The sequence below is a fragment of the Brassica napus genome, chromosome A2, assembly GCF_020379485.1.
Source record: "Brassica napus cultivar Da-Ae chromosome A2, Da-Ae, whole genome shotgun sequence".
NCBI lineage: Eukaryota > Viridiplantae > Streptophyta > Magnoliopsida > Brassicales > Brassicaceae > Brassica > Brassica napus.
The window spans coordinates 7,862,089-7,883,010 of NC_063435.1; the positions used below are offsets into that span (position 1 = coordinate 7,862,089).

General features: G+C 36.2%; 2 protein-coding genes and 1 long non-coding RNA gene across 7 annotated transcripts; 2 read left to right on the forward strand and 1 right to left on the reverse strand.

The window, feature by feature from the left end:
* Positions 1–8,268: 8,268 nt before the first annotated feature.
* Positions 8,269–11,791, forward strand: LOC106377300. Of its 2 annotated transcripts, XM_022698397.2 has the most exons (11): positions 8,270–8,529; positions 8,603–8,698; positions 8,850–9,123; positions 9,207–9,297; positions 9,388–9,512; positions 9,642–9,723; positions 9,805–9,922; positions 10,003–10,160; positions 10,249–10,363; positions 10,446–10,628; positions 10,705–11,788. In XM_022698397.2, the coding sequence occupies exons 2-11, from the start codon at positions 8,666–8,668 to the stop codon at positions 10,909–10,911; spliced, it is 1,386 nt and encodes a 461-aa protein (XP_022554118.1). In that variant the 5' UTR covers positions 8,270–8,529; positions 8,603–8,665; the 3' UTR covers positions 10,912–11,788. The 2 variants fall into 2 exon arrangements, with proteins under 2 accessions (XP_022554117.1, XP_022554118.1); XM_022698396.2 differs by having other exon boundaries at positions 8,269–8,698; positions 10,705–11,791.
* A 451-nt stretch (positions 11,792–12,242) lies between these two features.
* LOC106374042 (F-box protein At2g35280-like) lies at positions 12,243–12,641 on the forward strand. Its single transcript, XM_013814146.2, has one exon. The coding sequence runs from the start codon at positions 12,243–12,245 to the stop codon at positions 12,639–12,641; it is 399 nt and encodes a 132-aa protein (XP_013669600.2).
* Positions 12,642–13,391: 750 nt separating this feature from the next.
* On the reverse strand, positions 13,392–19,569 carry LOC125585532. 4 transcript variants are annotated; one of them, XR_007322519.1, is made up of 12 exons: positions 19,424–19,569; positions 18,651–19,111; positions 17,649–18,555; positions 17,051–17,449; positions 16,786–16,917; positions 16,221–16,663; positions 15,904–16,040; positions 15,695–15,765; positions 14,678–15,594; positions 14,221–14,334; positions 13,855–14,064; positions 13,392–13,773 (listed from the first exon to the last, which is right to left on the reverse strand). It is a non-coding gene; the product is annotated as an uncharacterized LOC125585532 (long non-coding RNA). The 4 variants fall into 4 exon arrangements; XR_007322520.1 differs by having other exon boundaries at positions 16,221–16,493; positions 16,609–16,663; positions 17,649–19,111; XR_007322517.1 differs by having other exon boundaries at positions 16,225–16,663; positions 17,649–19,111.
* Positions 19,570–20,922: the final 1,353 nt, after the last annotated feature.

The following is a 20,922-nucleotide window of genomic DNA, read 5'->3' on the forward strand; positions in this document are numbered from 1 at the left end:
GGATGATGAGTACGATCTAATTGGTTCCAGGGGTGATGCATTCCTTAAATACCGTCCTTTAAACACACGAGAGAAAAGTGTGTTCGGTTTATCTATCAATCTCCAAAATTGCTTCCCAAACATGGCTGTAGTAAAATCTGTGAGGACTTTAAAATCCAAGCCTCGTTCATCCTTGGGGTACATAGTTTATTCCATGATTTTCAGTGCATACATCTATTATTGTCTTCTAGACTCCGCCAAAATTGTGCCGCTCCACTTGTTACCTTGTTAGCTTCTTAGTTGCTATTTTTGGTATGCAAAAACATGACATTACATGGTTTGGTAAAGCCGTTATCACAGATTGTCTAGATAGGATAACAGCAAACGATCTGATTTTTTTATATAGACCATATAGGATTTATATAATATTAAAAAAAAATTTGACATGATTGCACCAAAAATAAAAATTGACATGAAATTTTTCATATAAAATAATATTTGCAAGAAATTTTTTTTGATGTGGGATGTTATACACTGACATTTCTCAAGAAAAAAAAAACTGTCAGCGACGAGAGATAAGGATTTGACGTATGTAGGAAAGGGCTTAACAGAATTCACGAACAGTGATGAGGCATCTTATCTCCGGGAGAATTATACAGAGTACCTTTTTATAGGCTGCATCCAAGCCTTCATTCATATATTTATGACCATGCCTCTGTATATTTTCTATTTCCAGCTATTAATACTAATTGTAACATTAACTCGTTGACCAAAAAAAACATTAACTAACTAGTGCGGCCGAGACTGAGCATCTAAACTGTCACTGACTTAGTCTTTTTAGTTATTTATTTGACTATTTGGTTAGTATTTGGAAGTGGTAGATTATAATTTGCACAAATATTAATAAAAAATAAATATATATTTTATCAATTATTTTTATTTTGTTTTAGTTTTATTGCTTCCCAATAAAATTGTATCATATTTTTAGATTTGTTGCAAAAAGACTGCCTTTTGTTAAAACATTTCAAAAGTCCTTCAGACATCTATTTGTTGAGAAAGACCAAACAACAGTATGTTTTTTGCTAAAATAAATATCATAACTAGATCTTCCCTCTATTAATAAAATAAAATTTACTAAAATTCTTACATATTTTAAAGAAAAATTCATGTTCAAAAACATATTCATAAGTATTTTTCAAAAACAATTTCTATGACCTTAAACTAAAATAACTTAAGACTATTAATTGTTTCCAATGAACATTTTTTGAAATCTATAATTTTAACCAATAGGTAGTAAAATTTGCATATACAATTTAAAATCTGTTAAAAAAATAAAAAAATTTAAAAAAATTTCATGAATAAAACAAAGTGCCAAAGAGCACAAAATATCCACTGACAAATACGTCTTATGTTATTGTATCCCATATTTTAACATAATTTGCAAGACATAGGTTTCGTAATTAAGAAAATTTATTAAGGAAAGAGGTTAATTTATTTAAGAAAATATTCAAAAATGCTTATTTTCTAAATTTATTTTAACCCTCAACAATTTGTTATTAAAATAATATATCTGACAGGATTTAATATTAAGAAGAAAAAAATTAAATATATTTTCTTCTATTTGGCTAAATATTAATTTCTGTATTTTCATCTATTAAAGTGGTATTTTTATAACCATCATTTTTTTCGGGAAATTTGTGTGTTTAAGCCAAAAAATGATAACTATGTCCCATTAGACTAATTTCTATTTTGTACTATTTTTGCCTCTAATGCCTTTTAGTATTTTTCAAAATAAATTAAATAAATATTTTTGCAAACAAAAAATTGGAAAATTGGAAGTACTTATATGAACTTAGTGGTAATTTTTTTCAGTTTTAAAAATATTGAAATCATAATTTCAGATTATGTTCTACATAAAGTAGAATTTGCATTCTACGAATTAGAAAATGAGATCTTTTTTTTTCATTGAATCTACTAAGTTTAGAATACTTGATTTACATAAATAATAGTACTCTAAAAATATTTAGAATACACATTCTACTTAACATATCACTCTAAACTCTACAGAAATCAGAATCTACAGATTACTATAAATCTAAAACCTGAAATTGAAATTTTCACACTACTATAAATCAATAAACCAGTGGAAATCAAAATCTACACATTAATATAAATATAAAAACCTATAGAAACCGAGTTATACAGATTTACTGTATTCTACGGATAAGAATAATCAGTTCCTAAAAATATGGGAAGAAAATGTTTGGAAATATTCGGTTTTCATATATGAAAAATCGATTTTTCAGAAAATAAAAAAACCGTGGTATGCTTTCTTTTCACGGCATCTTCTATATTCTACTGATTGTTCACATTGTTTCTACCATGATTCATAGCTATGCTTCATGTGGTGTTTTGTAATTGGTTGTAGCTTCAGGTTGGAGTTTTAATGTTGATGAAAAGAAAGGAGAAAAGTTACTTGCTTTGGAAATGAAGTCCTCTCTCGAAGAGTTACAGAAAATCATTATAGAAGATTTTGGGACTTTGAGTGACAGAAATAGAGTGAGTTAGGGTTTATGAACTTTGGACTTTGATTTTCTTCCCTTTGTTCGTGAAGGAGAAGAGAAATGATGGGTTTGATCCCAGAGAAATCGAGTTTATAGAGTTGAAATTGTGTTTGGTCGGTTCAAATCAAATAGGAATCAAAACCAGATATAACAGAAGAAAACTAGGAAATCGCTTTGGGAGACTTACATGGGCACATGATTGATCGATCAAAAATTACATATCGATCGATTCGAAAGAGATTCAGCTTTGCCAATCGAGTAAATTGGACCAGGTCGATCAGTATATGCTCCATGTTTTTTGTGTGTTCTGCATGTTGATCAGGATCGACCGGCAGATCGATCCGTTATCGACCTGATGATAACAGATCGATCGGTCCCACTAGATCGTGCACCTTCAACATTTATGTTTTTTTATTTGAGGATTTTTAATTTTTTTTTAATTTTAATTACTTTAATAATTTATTATATTGTAATATTTAACAATTTTTTTTGTTAATTGTAATTTCGAATTTATAATTGAAATTAAGAGCATTATTGCCGTTTTGAAAATAATTAGCCTAATGGAACCTAAAGTATATAAGATTAGTCTAATAGGACATAGTTACTATTTTAGACCATGGATAACAAAAATTTGAATGTGAAACTTTTAATAGTTTTAATAATTTATATTCGTTTAAAAAAAATCTAAATATAACATATACAGAAAAATCTAAATTTTTATTATATGGTTAATGTAGTTGTTCAATTTATTTTATTAATTTAAAACAAAACAAATATGATAGAGAATGCACTAATTTTTATCAAATTTTTATTATTCAAAATTACTAATTTTCATATATATGTATATACTTTAGCCACATTAGGAAATTTCGTAATTTTTATTTAATGAAATAATAAAAAACACTAATAATGAATTTATGGTTAGCGAATTAGTAAGGACATTCAAATCAAATGGCTAACCATAAATTCATTGTGGTGATGACACATAATTACCTCAAATGTTGTAATGATTCTCTTTTAATATACATGGGATATATATATATATATAGCAAACTAATAAGGACATTCAAATCAAATGGCTAAAGCTTTTTCAAAATGAGTATTATCAAAAAAAAAAAAGAAAAAAAAGTGTATTGTAGTCGGAGTACAGCAAAAGAAATTTTTTTTTTCTTCTGATTGCTTCAAAAAGAAGGGTACGTTGTTTAGCTAAAGACGCGTTTTTATTGCGTTTTACAATGCAACTGTATCTAGTCAATTACATTATTTTGTCAACTAGTCAACTGCATTTAAGATACATAACAATGATGATTATAGTATATTTTCCACATTTTAATTGATCGATCTATTCGTTGTGTTCAAAAAAAAAATGGATCGATCTATTCATAATAAAAATAAGTAATGTGAAGTATCGACACAATTCCCAGTGTTGACCAAAATCCCTCATTCTCAGAGTACTTTTGAAGAAACCCTAAAGTAAAAGGAATTGTCAAACCAGCTCGCCTTGGCCCCCGTTGCCCGCACGGTTGCAAGGAATTGTCAAACCCGCTCACCTTCTTTTTTTTTCACCCAAAAATAAAGATACAATTTATAAGTACTCGGTCCGTTTCACAGAGATAGACTTTTTAATATGTTCACATATATTAAGAAACATATCAAACTATCTTAATAAATGTATCAATTTTTGTAATTTTCAGTTTTCAATAATTTTTAACCAATAGTAATTCAATAAAATCTATTAATTTTTTCAAAGTTTACAATTTTTTCATAGAAAAACAAAAATACATCTTTGTTGAACAATTTTTTTTTCTAAAAAGTATATCTTAATGGAACGGAGGGAGTATGTGTTTTTTTTGAATAAGTATGTTTTTTTAAGGCTAAGATTATAAGTATGTTTTTTGTAAGGCTAGAATTATAAGTATGTTAGTTATCAAAAGGATTTTACTCAAGCAGTTCATTTACTTTCTATAACCAAATAACTAAATCGTGTTATATATGGTAATTTCCTAGCTTTTTATCCTTCTTGTACATCTAAAATTATTATTAGAAAAATACAGTACAAACAAAAAAGATGACGATTGACGTATGCTCGCTATAGCGCTATAATAGCGGATGTAATATTGAAGGTGCAAAATATTTTTCATGTCTCTTCAAAAAAAAAAATTTCATGTCTATTCTTCTATAATTATCATTTTCTTTCATTCACAACAAAGCAAAACAATATATTTTCTCTGAGTTTTTTCGTTCATGGATTCGATAAACCTCATAGAGATTTGGACACATATTTATGTACACAAAATATTCATATGTTATTAGCACATTCATGCATAGGCTCAACGACAACCAAAAACTAGAAATTCTATAAATTGAAATCTTCATGCTCTACTTATTGGAATAATAATAATATAAATATTGGAAAGCTGGGAAGCATATATATCAATGGATTTATGCTGTAATACAAGATTTGATATATTAATGGTGAAAGACCGGATTATGTGGTACTAGTGAACCTCATAGTGTGGATAGGTTAGATAGAATGTTGCTTGGGTCCTTTTTGAAGAGAGAAATGTTTAAAGGGGATTGCTCCTAAAAAACTGTTAGAACTTGTTTTTGACGAAATGTTTAAGATCATTTTCGGTAAGATTCCGGACGAAGACGTTCGTCGGAAATAACCAGATGTTAGACATTATGATGTAGTGTAACCACATGTCAAAAGAGCAGTAAGTTTAATGAGAAATGAACATCCAATCGCTTATAAAGCCTATAATGTAACATTTTTGAAATGTCCTACTTCGTAAAATAAAGTCAAAATGAGATTCAGACGGAGTTCGAGTTTTGGGTTTTGATATTTAACTAATGGACTTGCGTTCACACAAAAGATTAATTTTTTTTAATAAAATTTATCTGTAAATTATTGTGAAAAATTAACAAATATAACATCTCCTTTATATTTTCATTAATAACAAAAATTAATGTGAATTGATTTTTGTAACATAAATAAATTATGACAATTACTTGAGAAATACTTCTCATGGCCATTAATTTGGTTTTCTCCGCTTTATGATCCTTTGGGTATGAGCAGGGAAGGGGGTATGAGGCTATAAACTCTTGGTCTCTTTCTCATCAGACACACATTCATACGAATCACAAAACAAAAAGATCCTCCACTTGAATATTTTTTATTTAGTGTTTTATGTACGAGAGTACAACACAAAATAGAATCAACATATTACGTTGTTCAATGATTCAGACAGAAACATATGCAGTTGTATCATAAGAATCTGAGGGTTATAGAACCATCACACTATAAGACACTTAAATATTTAAGGAAGTAGATTTATCATCTCGACTCTACAATTTTTTATTTATTTGTTTATTTTAGTATTGTAATTCTGATTTCTGTGAGGCGCTTAAATATTTGAGGTTTCTACACAAAAATGTTAAAAATAATAATTAAAAACAGTGTCCGGGAAGCAAACAAGTTGATCTCACTCATGATAAAATCGGCATGACTATAGAATCGTACTAGAATTTAGGGAGAACATTTTCAATCACTTGGCCATAAGAAAACAAACCTAGCAAGGAAGGTGGCTCATCACTTGAAAATTTTGTTATATATGCTGCCAAGTGAAAAAGTTCAAAAACTTTTGAGTTGGATACTTTGTCAATAAGGTAGAAAAGTGTTGTTGCTTTTTATCTCATTTCGTTACACATACATAAAGGCTATTTGTTGACAAAAAAAAAACATAAACGCTATTTTTGCTATATGTAGAAAGGTGTTGTTATTATAATGAAGTGATGATTCTAGTAGAAGAGACTACCATCACGTATTCATTATAATTATGTAGAAAGGTATTGTTATTTATGAATTATTCGATATTAATAAATGTATCAGAAACTAATTATATATAAAACGTAATTAGTTAGAAGGTAGTTTTCTTGTAACTAGGTAGCTGTTTCTCCGATTCACCGGCAACTACACTGTAATCAATGCCCCTTTGAGAGAAAGAAATTATTATATAATATATTTTAATTTTATAAAAAAACTATATAAAACGAGTTAATTAGAAGGTTGGATTTACATCTGATAAAAAAAATTCCAGTTTTTTTTCATATATATATATATCTGATAATATGATATATAAAGTTACATACTAATATGAAAATAGGAAAAGGTGTACAGATATAGTAGGTACAAGTTCATGGGATTTTTTTTTCTTCATGAAACCATCCTTTTTTTTAACACCTCTTCATGAAACCATCCAAAACCTTTTTGTGATCTTCTCAATTCACTAGAAACTGTTGGATTTTTGACAAATTATCTTAAAGCTAATTTTATTCTCTCTATATATATATATCTAATTATTCTTTCTATACATATATCTCTCTCTCAACATAACAGCGACCCCCACATAATATGAGAGACAATGTTCACCCATAGCCCATAGGGTATCTTTCTTATGTATATACGATTCAATTTTAAGATTTAAATTTCGAAAAATACAAAACTGGGTGCAGTACTTTCAGAAAACGATTGAACTGTTTAGTCATATATATACGTATTATATGCTGCATAATTCAAACTAAGTAATTGCAAGATGATGATATAGATAATTTTAACTATATACATACGTGATAATCATTTTGTTGGAGTGTTATTTTTCGGGGAAATATCTTCACATGTATTATTGGGTTTTGATCTGAGAAAATTACAAGCCGGACTTTTGAACCGTTTCTTGGTTCATAATCAATTACTCATGTTATATGTTATTTAATATTCCTTTTCCTTTCTATTTAGATGACGGTTTTCTTTAGCTATAAAAACTAAAGCCTATGACTAAGACTTGCATCCTTTTTTGTTAGTGTAACAAACTGCTAATGCAATTCTGACATGATTAATAACATATCTACATCTAAAGAGTAATTTACTAATTCCAAACTTACTACGTAAAAACCGTAATATATGGATCTACATGTAGTTGGCCTAACGAGGCATTTAAATATGATGAACGAACAACCCGTCCTCGGTTTCATCACCCTAACTCGGCAAATGAGATAGTTAAGGTGTATAAAGGGTGATGTACGTAATGCATATATGTATATAGATTAATAGTATCATAATGCAATGGATGAGTTATTTTTGAGAAGAGATAGAGATAGATATAGAGATAGAGATAGAGATAGAGAGTGAGTAAATGCAAAAGCTCAAAATAGTTATGGAGGACGGGAGACTGTTAAGCAATAAGGGTTTCCCAAAAGAAGAAAAGCAAAGAGACGAAATGGAAGAGGACAAAAATATCGACAAAAAGGCAAATGAATAGTGGTAGTTGAGATATGAGCCTATTCCATTTACTGTTTAATCCTTTTTATTTATTTTCTTGGCTTTGTATTCAATATTTATACATTTGTGTGTGACAGATGGCTAAGGATATGTCATTTAAGATGGAGAGATCATCATCTCTCATTTATTACCTTCTCTTACTTTTTTTTTTCCTCTGAATCTATATATATAAAGGAGAACTTCCCTTCACCTCAGCCTGCCACGTCATCACCACAGAGGAAGGAGGAAGTGCCACATCAGCTTCATCTCACGCGTTTGATTATTTACGGAAGCTCTGCGTTTTAATGTATTGTGATTGGTCGTTTCTGGGCTTGGATTGGCTTTCTCTGATTTTTGTGTTTATGTTGGGCTTTTTTAATTTTGGCCCAGGAACCACTCCCTTCTTCAACGGCGTCTCATGAGACGAAACTAAACTAAACCCTACTATCATCATCTTCATCGTCGTAGAACAGAGATCAAGTAACGGATCGCGATTTATGTTCAAACCATAACCACAGCATTTAATCTCAGTAAATTCTCTCCCCACTACTCCTCAATTCACCAGAACCTTCGATCTCTTCGCATTCTTCACGATTTCTATCCTATAAATAGACTTTCAAGGCTTCATGGTTATCACAGAAGCTTTGATTTTTCCTACTCATAACTCAAACACATACCGGCGTGAACAATGGCTGCTCCCCAGATCTCCCTTTCCGAGTTGAGGCCAGGACGTTGTGCTCGGATCGTTGTGACACGCCTGCTCCGATTTTGGGAAGCTAGGAATGCTAAGAAGGGCGGTGAACTAATGGGTCTCGATATGCTTCTGTTGGATGATCAGGTGAGATTTTTTTTTTTTTAACCTCTTATCTGTTTTAAACTTGGATTACAGCTTCTGATTACATCCTTATTTTGCATGAGTTTTTTTTTTTTTTACCTCTTATCTGTTTTAAACTTGGATTACAGCTTCTGATTACATCCTTATTTTGCAGTCTTCTCTTATCCAAGCATCTGTTTCTGTCCATCGGCTTAACACATTCCGAGAACTTCTACGTGAAGGAGCTATGTATGAGCTTAGTGGATTTGATGTGACTAGAAGCAACTCTCATTTCAAGCTCTGTGATTCTGTTGTGTCTATCCGGCTGAACGAGTTTACAAAGATGGTTGAGGTGGCCGCAGTTGCTAATCCGATCCCTACTGAGATGTTCAGGTTCCGAACTCTTGAGGAACTCATGGCGTTAGCTAACACTAACGTTCATCTTCCAGGTGTGTCTTCGTCTCTTCTTCGTTCGTTAGAAGTTTATCTATGTAATCATACATCTTATACGGTATTATCCTCTTTGTTACAGACATCATTGGTGAGGTTTCTGATATCAGGACAACGTACAATGATCACGCTCAGACAACTCAGCGAGTGATGGTTACTATCAAAGTAGATAAGTAATTTTCCTGCCCATAATTGATTATTTATTTAGGAGATAATATACAATTCTAAGAGGAGATGATGTGAACAATTTTTATCCTTGGCAGCGATGCAACTGTGTGCGTCAGTGTTTTTGACAGTGTAGCTGAGCTACTCCACAAGAGGCTCGAGGCTGGTGTTGTCCAGCCTAGAGTGATGGTGGCTACGAACATCAATCCTAAGTTTGTAGGAGGTGAATAGCTTCGTTTTATTTTTAGGAGATTTCATGTTGTGTTAATCTTTATATGATAGATTTCATGTTGTGTTAATCTTTATATGATAGATTTCATGTTGTGTTAATCTTTGTATGATATATATGCAGGTCGACTTTATCTAAATGCTACCTCTGGGACTCATTTTTATTTTGACAATGAGGTGACGGCAAGCCGGACTCTCTTTGAGCAGTAACTATCTGATCTCTCACTCCTTTAAAAAACGATATTAACACATTGGTTTATCCATTACTGATAGTAAACCATTTATAGGTTGTCTACCAGACCTGAAAACGACACCACAAGTGGGAAGCAATATCGTGGTGTGAAGAAGCTGGAACCAGTTTCGCTTGGGGAGCTGAACAACTACGTCCTGAATTCACCCCCTCAGGTATGCTTTCTGATCAACCAATAATCAACTTATTACTTACTACTTATGTGGATCATAACCAATTACTCATTTCAACGCAGTCCATCGAATTCCTCTGCAAAGCCCGAATTGTGTCGCTGGAGACTACCAACGGATGGTGTTATATCTCATGTGCTAAGTGTTCCAAGAAGCTCCAGCGAGGGATATCCTCTTTCACTTGCACAACATGTTTTAATGCCAGTGCTGTTGGAGTTGTCAGGTTCTCTTTGGTCATGCTTTTATATCATCCTCAGCTACATATAAACATCTATTATCAGTGTCTGGAATTTAAACATAAATGGTTTTAGGTACCGTGTTGAGATGCATGTGGAGTCGGGTGAAGATACAGCTGTGTTTGTTGCATTCGACTCAGCTATGTCTAAGCTGATAGGTGTCAGGGCTGCAGAGGTTGCAAACCCTATGGTATGTTTATGTTAGATATTATAATCATCGTTTGCGGCTCCGTTAAAATACATACCAATATATTGGGTTTTAACATTTTTAGGGACAAGGAGAAGACCCACTAGGCTATCAAATCCCTCAGTTCCTACAAGACATTGTTGGGAATGCATACATATTCCATCTGAAGCTCACTGAATTTAATTTCTCTGGTAACCATAAGTCCTTCACTGTTGCCAGGATCTTTGATCCCAATGATAGGATACCAGGTCCTACTTTTGCACCCCATGTAAGTCAGCAAACTTATATGTTTACATGACTCCATATTTAGTAAAATATTAATAGTTAATACTGTTGCTCTACAGGGTGGTGACCACAACCCTGGTGATGATATGGCTGGAAGTAAGTGTGCTTCTTCCAAGTGCCATGTCGGTTGCTCCTCTGGCGGTGGTTCCAGTGAAGATGGTGAGAAGCTCAGCAGTGAGCAGCAGGACTCCGTTTCTGAGAATGTTCATGGCGATGCATCAGGTCCACCTGATGAGAATCCACCAAAGAGGGCGCGTAATGCATAGCTCTTGAGCAATCAGACATGAGGAACTAATCCAACGTGTCGGCACTGGGCAGACGCTTGTCTTTTGTTCCTCAGTCTGTATCAGGACAGTTGGTCCACTATCTAAGTTATTTCCGTCGTTGTCGTTTTTTTTTTTTTTCTTATTTCGTTGGTGTTTTTGCTTGACATTTGAGGTTTTCAATATCTACTTTTGCGTTTATTACATTAACTAACTCTTATGGACCCATCACTCAGAACATATATGAACCGTCTGATGCATATCTATAGATACAGATGTATGTGATACATATATGTTTATGTAAAAATGCATATCATAATTGAAAGGTATTTTCAATTTTATGAACTTAGTTCTTCGCTTAGTAATCAGCTTAGTAATTTTCCAAAATATCACTGTTTCAGGTTTCTTCGTAATTCTGTTTTCTCATAACTTATAGACAATTATTATAATTTACTATTTAGTTAACGTTTTGTTAGCTTGATTTTATAGAATGTCAAACTTGCTTCTCTCCTAATGCTCCAAAAATGAATGTCTTTTGTTGGATATATACTTAGTAGTTCTGTGAAAACATTTCATGATTTTCCAAAATAACACTATCCTAACATTTTAAATTCAAGGCTTGATGGGTATGTGTACATTTTTATAAGAATTAATTAGCTTAGTAATTTTGCAAAATATCACTATTTCAGGATTCTTTGTAATTAACTATTTAAATTAACTATTTAATTAACGTTTGATTAACTGGGCCTAGACTAGGCCTGGGTGTCAATAATAACAATTTCCAGAAAACAATACGTCCACCATGCATGGAGCGATCGTTCTATCAAATATTAAAGCGTGTTGAGTACGTAAACAAAGAAAGCATGTACAACTCATTTTACACATTAAAATGTTTAGAGTAATGGTAATCAAAATGAAACATTCTTATTAATAATGTTGATTAAAGTAATTTCATGAACTTAATTCTTGGCATTATACTTTGGAAAGATCAAACGCCAAATTTATCTTTCTTATAATTAACAGCTTCGTACATGTTATGGAACCCATAATACCCCCTATTGTTAAGTCTATTAATTAAGATAAGAAATATCCAACTCCTACACGATCAATCTTATACGAGATCCGTTAGGGAAATTAATATCGTACAATAAAGGCTCTGCAAGTAAGTGGGGTGATGATTCATTTCGGAACCGTTACACTTAAGCTGAGGCCTGAGAGAACCAAAGCCCCTCACTCTTTTTTATCACTTTTCTATATAAGCACACTAAAGCACCATACGTCACTACAAAGCAAAAGAATAGTCACAAATCACTAAATACTTGCTAATCATTTCGATGGAGCCAGCAAACATTTCTCTGTTTCGCCTAGACGCACTGCCCGAAGACATGTTGCGTGTCATCGTCTCTAAGGTTGGTGCTACCTCATCCACCGATTACGGCAACACCCTCCTTACTTGCAAGAGTCTCAACTTCAACCTTGATGATCCCTTGATTGCCAAGGTTCTCAGCCTAGGACCTTTGGTGAAGAAGCCTCATCTAGCCGACAGGTATAGAAAAATGATGGATAGTCTTTTGGGAGCCAACAACGTAGACGCTCACTACGTTAAGGGTATTAGTGAATACTTTCGTTTTGGGAATCACTTCTTAGGCCTGCATCACCTACGTCTTGCCTCTAAGGGGAACCACAAGGAAGCTAGATACCTCTATGGTGTTCTCTCATGGCCTTGGGCATGATTGAGAAGGGCAAGAAGATCCTCACCAAATTGAATAAAGAAGAAGGCTTTGCATTGGTTGAGAGCAGCTGGGAGAACATCCAGACCTCCCTGATCCATATTACCGTCAGGATGAAGGACGTGTATGTGAAATCATTTGTGAGCATGCAACCCGAACTAAATTGTCACCCACCGGAGATAAGCACCACCTGTTCCAAATGTTTCCACTTTTACCTCATGTCCGAATTTTTTGAGATGGTGCTAGGTCTCAACCCAGCTCCTGGAACTGAGAAAGGAGGTTAATGTTTAACGTTAAAGACGTTAACGGGTGGGACGCCGGATGATCCCAGTTCTGTTTTTAATTTCAGTTTTTTCTTCAATTTCCCTGTTTTATGTTTTAAAAAAAATGAAAAACCAAAAAGAGGCAATTTAAATTGCCCAAAAAAATCCTCCTCTTCTCACTCTATATTGGATAATTTCCAAAAAAATAACAAACGTACTCGAAACATGATCAACACATGGAATCTATAATTATTCCTACTTAAAACATAGTAACTCAATGGTGTTATTATAACCGTAATAATATCATTCAGAAATCGTAATTGACAATTTCAAACGAACTTATACCGTAACTTCTACGTATTATCAACCCCCACCCAAAAAAAAAAACATTTGCACAAACTAGCCACATGCGATTGTAGAACACTTAGGTACAGATTTCTGAAATAGAACTTAATCAATCAATCATATAATTCTCCATGGACACAGAAAATATTCCAAACTTATAACGTCTTTAATTATAAAACCGTTATCAAAGATTCGACTCAGAATACGTTAAGTCCAATAATAAAAGACTTTAATGTTCGACATACCAAAAAAAAAACCAAAGCTATCTATACCGATTGTCCTAGAAAACAAAAAGCCAAATGAAAGTAGATACTACCATATGAGCAGACCCTCACCGATACAAGCTACGTACATACAGGCCTCACTCAAATATCTCTGATATTCGCAAGCTCCAAATATACAAACTTAAATGGGAAAGAAGAAAAATCCCAGCACCGCCGGGGATCCAGGATCAAGTTCTGTGAAGGCAAGCAGACGATCACAACGCTTCAGCCTCCAACCCTCACATGCTCTGTCACAAACGCTCACTGAAGAGCCAGGTTTTGTTACCAAACAACCATTTTCGTATTAAAAGCTGTATGGAACAAAAATAAAAACGATAGATCAACCTTATGCAGGTGTTGCTAAACATTTGGACAGACGACCATGGTTAAGAACCGAGTACATTCCACGGCCGTGCAGTCCTTCCGTAGCTTCTGAAGGTGTGTTTGAGAATATTAGAATCCATTCTAGCGCCACCCTATATTTACATTGATCCTGAAACATTTGCAGAGTCCTTGGGAAAATCAGCTAGAGCAAGACGCCGGTCCATCTGTCAACTGAAAAAAAGACAACGCATCAATCAAGGTCAGCTACAATGTCTACAAGGTTAGCTTACTCAAAAATTAATTGATAAAACATACTGCCATAGCTTAATTAAACTGTTCGCTAAATACAGATTCAACAAGAGAAACACTCAATCCAACTCCACCTACCCTTCCCGCAAATCAACGTAGAGCCCAGACCTCGACAACACTTTCATGCTCAAAATCAAAGACAGCTTTGCGGATTCCCGAGGAATACAACATCGGCAGCTCCAGTGCAACAAACTCCACAACAGAAACAGGAGAAAACATAGGTTACTTAGTGAATAAACTAATATTTCTTGCTACCCTTTTATGGCCCACATATCTTACAGAACAAATATGTTCATCCTTGCAGCCACCACAAAGAAAGCTAGAGCAATGAGGATGAAGCTACGGGCAACTAAAACATCAGGTTAACAGAACCGAACTAATACACAATGTGAACTAAAACTGAGTTCTCAAATCATCGTTTTAAATTTTCCACAACGTTTTCCAAATTGAAATGACAATACTACTATACCAAATTAAATATCTGAGCATAAATATATATTCACATTTAGATAAAGCCCATATTGAAATGTCTTACCTGATTTTCACTACGCCAGGTATTGCTAAGCGTCTTCCAAGGGATGCAGGTATTCACAAAATCTACCCCCACTATCATTTGTCTTTAGCGTATGTACCAACATAGACTCCAATTTTCAAACACAATTGCAGGAGTGAGACCCAAAAAAAAAGTAGATAAATGGGAGTTGATGTCATGTCTTCAGTGTGGTGCTTTGGTTTGGGGCGCTGAGTCTGTGGGAAGCGGAACACAAATGGAAACCAAACGGTTCAGTATTTGCTGCCAGCAAGGTCGTGTTAAACTACCTCCAGTACGACAACCACCATCACCACTAAAAGAGCTTCTGGACACACCAAGATTCAGGCAACATATAAGAGTTGCTAACGGAATGCTTGCCTTCACATCAATGGGTGCTCAGATAGATCACACAGTAACAGGCACACAAGGACCTTTTACTTTCAGAATCCACGGCCAGGTTCTCCATCGAATAGGGTCTCTGCTACCACCAGAAGGAAAATCCCCTGCTTTCCTTCAGTTGTTCATATTTGACACACAGAATGAGGTCGCAAACAGGAAGAAAGCTTTTCTGGGAGGAAGCACAGCTGCTACAATTGATGATAAAACACTTTCAGAGCTGATACACATGTTAGACGAACACAACCCCCTAGCCAAGACATTCCGCCACGCTCGAGATCGTTATGAAGCTTCTAAAACAGAAGAATTCACCATCACACTCAAAAGCCAACGACACCGAGGTCGCCAATATGACCTCCCCACATCAGATGAGATCGCTGGACTAATTGTTGGTGACTTCTCCGTTGATTCTTTAGCAAAAGATATCGTTGTGGAGTTTAAATCTTCAGGTCTACAAAGGATTAGCGATTTAAATCCCTTACTCATGAGTTTGCAGTACCCTATCCTATTCCCGTATGGTGAGCCTGGATACCATGAAAGAATACCCTACCAATCAGTTGCTGAGTCAAGGATCAAACGGGAATATATGACAATGAGGGAGTATTATGCATATCAAATCCAGACCCGGTTAGGAGAGGGAATGACCCTTATTAAGTCTGGACGCCTGCTGCACCAGTATATTGTCGACGCTTACACTGCAACAGAGCAAGAGAGGCTAAGATTCATTAGTTTGAACCAGAAGAAACTACGTGCAGATTTGTACTCAAATGTTTGCGATGCAATAGACAATGGTGACACGGATGCAAGGCAATTGGGTAAGAAAGTGATATTACCTTCTTCTTTCACAGCAGGCCCCCGATATATGGCAGAAAAATACCAGGATGCTATGGCCATCTGTAGATGGTATGGGAACCCAAATCTCTTCATCACAGTCACTGCTAATCCGAACTGGGTAGAAATAAGTGATCATCTGAAAGCATATGACGGAGAATCAGCAAATAGTCGACCAGATCTGGAATGTCGAGTCTTTAAGCTTAAATTGGATGAGATAATGAGCGACTTCAAAAAAGGAGTTTTCTTCCCTAAGCCAGCCGCAGGTAAAATATGTTTATCAATATGAACCCAGTTTAAAATAACAGAAAATTAATACCTACTTTACTTGAACGCAGTTGTCTACACCATTGAGTTCCAGAAGCGTGGACTTCCCCATGCGCATATTCTGTTGTGGTTTGACACAACAAGAGTTGAGCCTACCCCAGCAATGATAGATCAGTACATCTCTGCAGAGCTACCAAACAAGCTGACAGACCCTGAGGGCTTTGAGTTGGTGAAGCGCCATATGATGCACGGCCCTTGCGGAGTTGCCCGCCCAAAGTCACCCTGTATGGAGAACGGGAAGTGCACAAAGAGCTACCCAAAACCACTGACAGAGTATACAATGATCGATAAGTCCGGGTTTGTAGTGTACAGGAGAAGAGATAATACATCTGGACTAATGGTGGAAAGTGATGAACAGGTGGGTAATGAATATGTTGTACCCCACAATCTACAGCTTCTGAGGAAATACAAAGCTCATATAAATGTCGAGTGGTGCTGCAAAACAAGCGCAATCAAATATCTCTTTAAGTACATCACCAAAGGTGTAGATAGAGCAACCATCCAGGTTGGGAAAACGGGGAAAAAGAGAAAAGCAGATGGAAAAAAGGAAGTTCAACCTGAGCCAGTGAACGAGGTGGACAACTTCATGGAATGTCGTTATCTTTCAGCCTGTGAGTCAGCCTGGAGACTCTTTTCATTCCACATCCATCATAATCAGCCGTCTGTCATGAAGCTACATATACACCTCCCTGGAAAACAACGACTCATGTATGAGGAAACAGCCAATTTAGCTAACGTTTTACGAAGACCAAATATAGAAAAGACTATGTTCACAGCTTGGTTTGTGGCAAATGATACTTACGAAGAGGCCAGAGAGCTAACCTTTATCGAATTTCCGAGTAGGTTTACATACCACAGTGATGAAGTCATCTGGACGCCAAGACAAAAGGGGACTGCAATAGGAAGGATAACTTATATTCCCCCATCTGCTGGAGATGTCTATTACTTGAGGATTTTGGTAAATGTCATACGAGGTCCAAGATGTTATGAGGACCTCTACACCGTTGGTGATGTTCTGTACGAAGAGATCCGGGACGTATGTTACGCTAGAGGGTTACTAGACGATGATAAGGAGTGGCATGAAGCTGTAGATGAAGCATCATATTGGGCAACTGGAAGACAAATACGACGATTGTTCGTGCTTCTCTTGATCTACTGCGAGGTTGGTAACCCGCTGAAGTTGTGGAACCATGTCTGGAGACATTTGGCTGAGGACATTCTCTACAACAAAAAAAAAGAGTTCAACTTCAAGGAATTGGTACTTCAGGACGACCAGCTCCAACAATATACATTGATGGAACTTGAAAAGCTGCTAAAAGAGAGTGATAAATCTCTAACAGATTTCAAAGGAATGCCTTTGCCAGAAAAAACAGTCCTCGATGACATAGCTAACACTGTGCTTCGAGAGGAGATGACTTACGACGTGGAGCAGCAACGATCTGAGCACGACAACCTATATGTTGGCATGAATTCAGAGCAGAGAACGATATATGATGCGGTTTTGGAGTCTGTTGAGAAGAAGACCGGAAAGCTATTCTTTGTTTACGGTCCGGGTGGGACGGGTAAAACCTACTTATATAGGACTCTGATATCCAAGCTCCGGTCTGAGAAGAAGATCGTTATACCAGTTGCATCGTCAGGCATTGCAGCGCTCCTTCTTCCAGGAGGAAGGACTGCCCACTCAAGGTTCAAGCTGCCATTAAATCTCAGTGAAGAAACAGTGTGTGAGATCAGCCCTGGAACGATGCTTGCTGACTTAATAGCGAAAGCTGATCTAATCATTTGGGATGAGGCTCCGATGGCTCACCGGCACACGTTTGAAACAGTTGACCGCACCCTCAGGGATCTATTGTCAGTGGATGATGTTGCACTAGCAGATAAACCATTCGGCGGGAAGACAGTTTTACTCGGTGGGGATTTTAGGCAAATACTTCCTGTCATTGCGCAAGGCAGCAGAGAAGACACGGTCTTAGCGTCATTAAGCAGGTCCTATCTGTGGCGACATGCAACGATGTTCACTCTAACGGTTAATATGCGGCTGCAAAAGGAGGACAAAGACTTTGCTGACTGGATACTCCAAGTTGGGAATGGTACAGCTGCAACTGTGGATAGCTTATCTGATAAACACGGAGAAGGAGATCAGATCGCAATACCTACTGAATTCATGATTCCAAATTCAGGGCAACCAGAACGCTCTCTAACGGATGCCGCCTATCCAGACTTCACAAGCAACTACCATAACCCCCAGTACTTAAGAGAGAGGGCAATATTAACTCCAACCAACGATACAGCCCACCAGATAAATTCTTTCATTCTCTCATTGGTTCCTTCAAAAATGAAAGAGTACTTGAGCTCTGATAGTATTGCGCATGAGGCAACCCCACTTGCGGGTGACTGGACATCAAACTACACCCAAGAATACCTTAATTCTCTGGAATTCCAAGGCTTACCAACCCACCGCTTATGTCTGAAAGTTGGAGCCCCCGTGATGATGCTTCGAAACCTCAACCAGAAAAACGGACAATGCAATGGGACAAGATTAATCATTACCAGGCTTGGACAAAGAATCATAGCAGCAAGGATCATGACAGGGACACATATAGGAGAGGAGGTACTTATACCAAGGATCCAGTTGACACCAAACGTGTCTGTTCACCCATTTACATTCCGCCGCCGTCAGTACCCAATACGGCTATGTTATGCAATGACCATTAACAAGAGCCAGGGCCAGAGCCTCAAACAAGTTGCACTGTATTTGCCACGAAGCGTATTCAGCCATGGACAGCTCTATGTCGCTTTATCCCGTGTGACTTCCCCTGCAGGCCTCAAGATACTTGACGAGTCTTCAGGAGAAAATGGTGAAAAGGGCATCACCAATATAGTCTACAAAGAAATATTCAGCAACCTCCATCAAAACTAGGTGACTAAAATTAATTACAATAAAAATACATATGCAAACATGGGAAACAAAAAAAAAAAAAATTCTGTTAACATATTTTGCAGGAAAAAGCATGGAAGATGACTGTCATTCTTACGAGGGACACAAAAAAAAAAAAAAAAGCCTTCGAGCTATATAGAAAGTGACCCAGTTTTCTCGGATTATCAATTTCTAGGTAGATTTACAAATTAAACAAAAAGTTCGTTCTTACTTCTTTACTTTCAGTATAGACGAAATTAAAAACATATTTCCAGTACCTTCATATCCCTCATACGCTCAATGAATCAATAGCTTCAGCTGATTTGATTGCCTTCCTTTCCTGATTTCGAAATGGTTACCCCACCTCATCTCCATTGACGTTCAACCCCAACGGAAGCAAAAAAGGAGACAGATCTTTAATAAGCTTATAAAAAAAATATGGGCCCAATCATCTTATTCCAAAACACAAATGGGTCTATTATGGATCCACTTAGCTCACTAAAATGGGTTGTATGTCCTAAAAAAATATGGGCCCCATCATCTTATTCCAAAACACAAATGGGTCTATTATGGATCCACTTGGCTCACACAAATGGATCTACTTTTTGGGTACCAATCAAAATAAAAATAGATTCACAAGTAATATAAAACATACAAAACCAATTCATGCTCATATAGTTGTCACGTGTTGTCACATGATCCTATTATTTAATACATAAACAACTCTTGAACAAATGAAACTCATACCAAAATACGACACCTTCTCACAGCAATAAAATTTGGCAACATAAAATAAACAACCCTCCTTTAAAAACATTAGTATAAAATTTAAAAAAAAAAACAACAAATAAACTAGACACATTCACAGAATCCCGCGCGTAGCGCGGGCACACCCCTAGTATTTAATATTAAGGATCAAGGCTCATCCGAAAACATTACAATAAAAAACCCAAACATACGGCCCAATTAGAAAAAACCACATACGGACCTAAAGTCCAAACCCCACAGCCCAAAAGCTGGAAACCCTAGTCTCCCCAAGCTAACCGACGTCAACGGCGTCGTACACCACCAGATCGAGACTGTGCGACCTTCACCGCTCGAGAACCTTCATCGGAGAGCATCCATCGATCTAACACATCGAGATCTCGTCCGAAACCCAAGCCAAACGGTTTACCACACACCAACACAGATCTATGATATCACTCGAACAAATAAACGCCTACAATCAATCCATCACCTCCGACATCCATGCAGCGGTTTCAGATGATAGATCAAGAGGCAGAGAGGCTTTGAAGTGCAGACTCATAGATCGAGAAGAAAAGGAATAAAAACCGGGAGCCAAAGAAACAAAACCGGAGAAGGCGATACTAGAGGAGCTACCCCCCCCCCCCGGGCACACAAGCCGACGACAGCGGTACTGACAAAGCCACCGCCTCCCGGAAACAAAAACCGACGATAGCAGAGCTGTGGAAGCCTCTACCTCTCGGAAACAAAGCCGGCGGCGACGGAGCTCTCAAAGCCTCCACCTCCCGGAACCGGAGAACCACCAAAAATTACAAACAACACTAAAACAAAAGAAGAGGAAGGCTTAAACAGAAAACAAACCGGACCGACGGAGGCTGTAGAAGCCCACTCCACCGGCCGGCGATACTTTTCTCGTCTGAGATCTAGAAAGAAATCAGAGCTTCTGTTTTTTTTTTTCTCTCTCACGCCTATTGTCTTGTGTTGCATTGTTTTTTTTTGTTTTCTAAAGCATGCTTTTTATTTGTTTTTTTTT

Coding starts and splice junctions, on each gene's coding strand:
- LOC106377300 (XM_022698396.2), top strand. CDS start 8,549: ATGGCTGCTCCCCAGATCTCCCTTTCCGAGTTGAGGCCAGGACGTTGT. Junction 9,124..9,206: donor CACTAACGTTCATCTTCCAG/GTGTGTCTTCGT, acceptor TCTTTGTTACAG/ACATCATTGGTGAGGTTTCT. Junction 9,724..9,804: donor AGCCGGACTCTCTTTGAGCA/GTAACTATCTGA, acceptor AACCATTTATAG/GTTGTCTACCAGACCTGAAA.
- LOC106374042 (XM_013814146.2), top strand. CDS start 12,243: ATGGAGCCAGCAAACATTTCTCTGTTTCGCCTAGACGCACTGCCCGAA.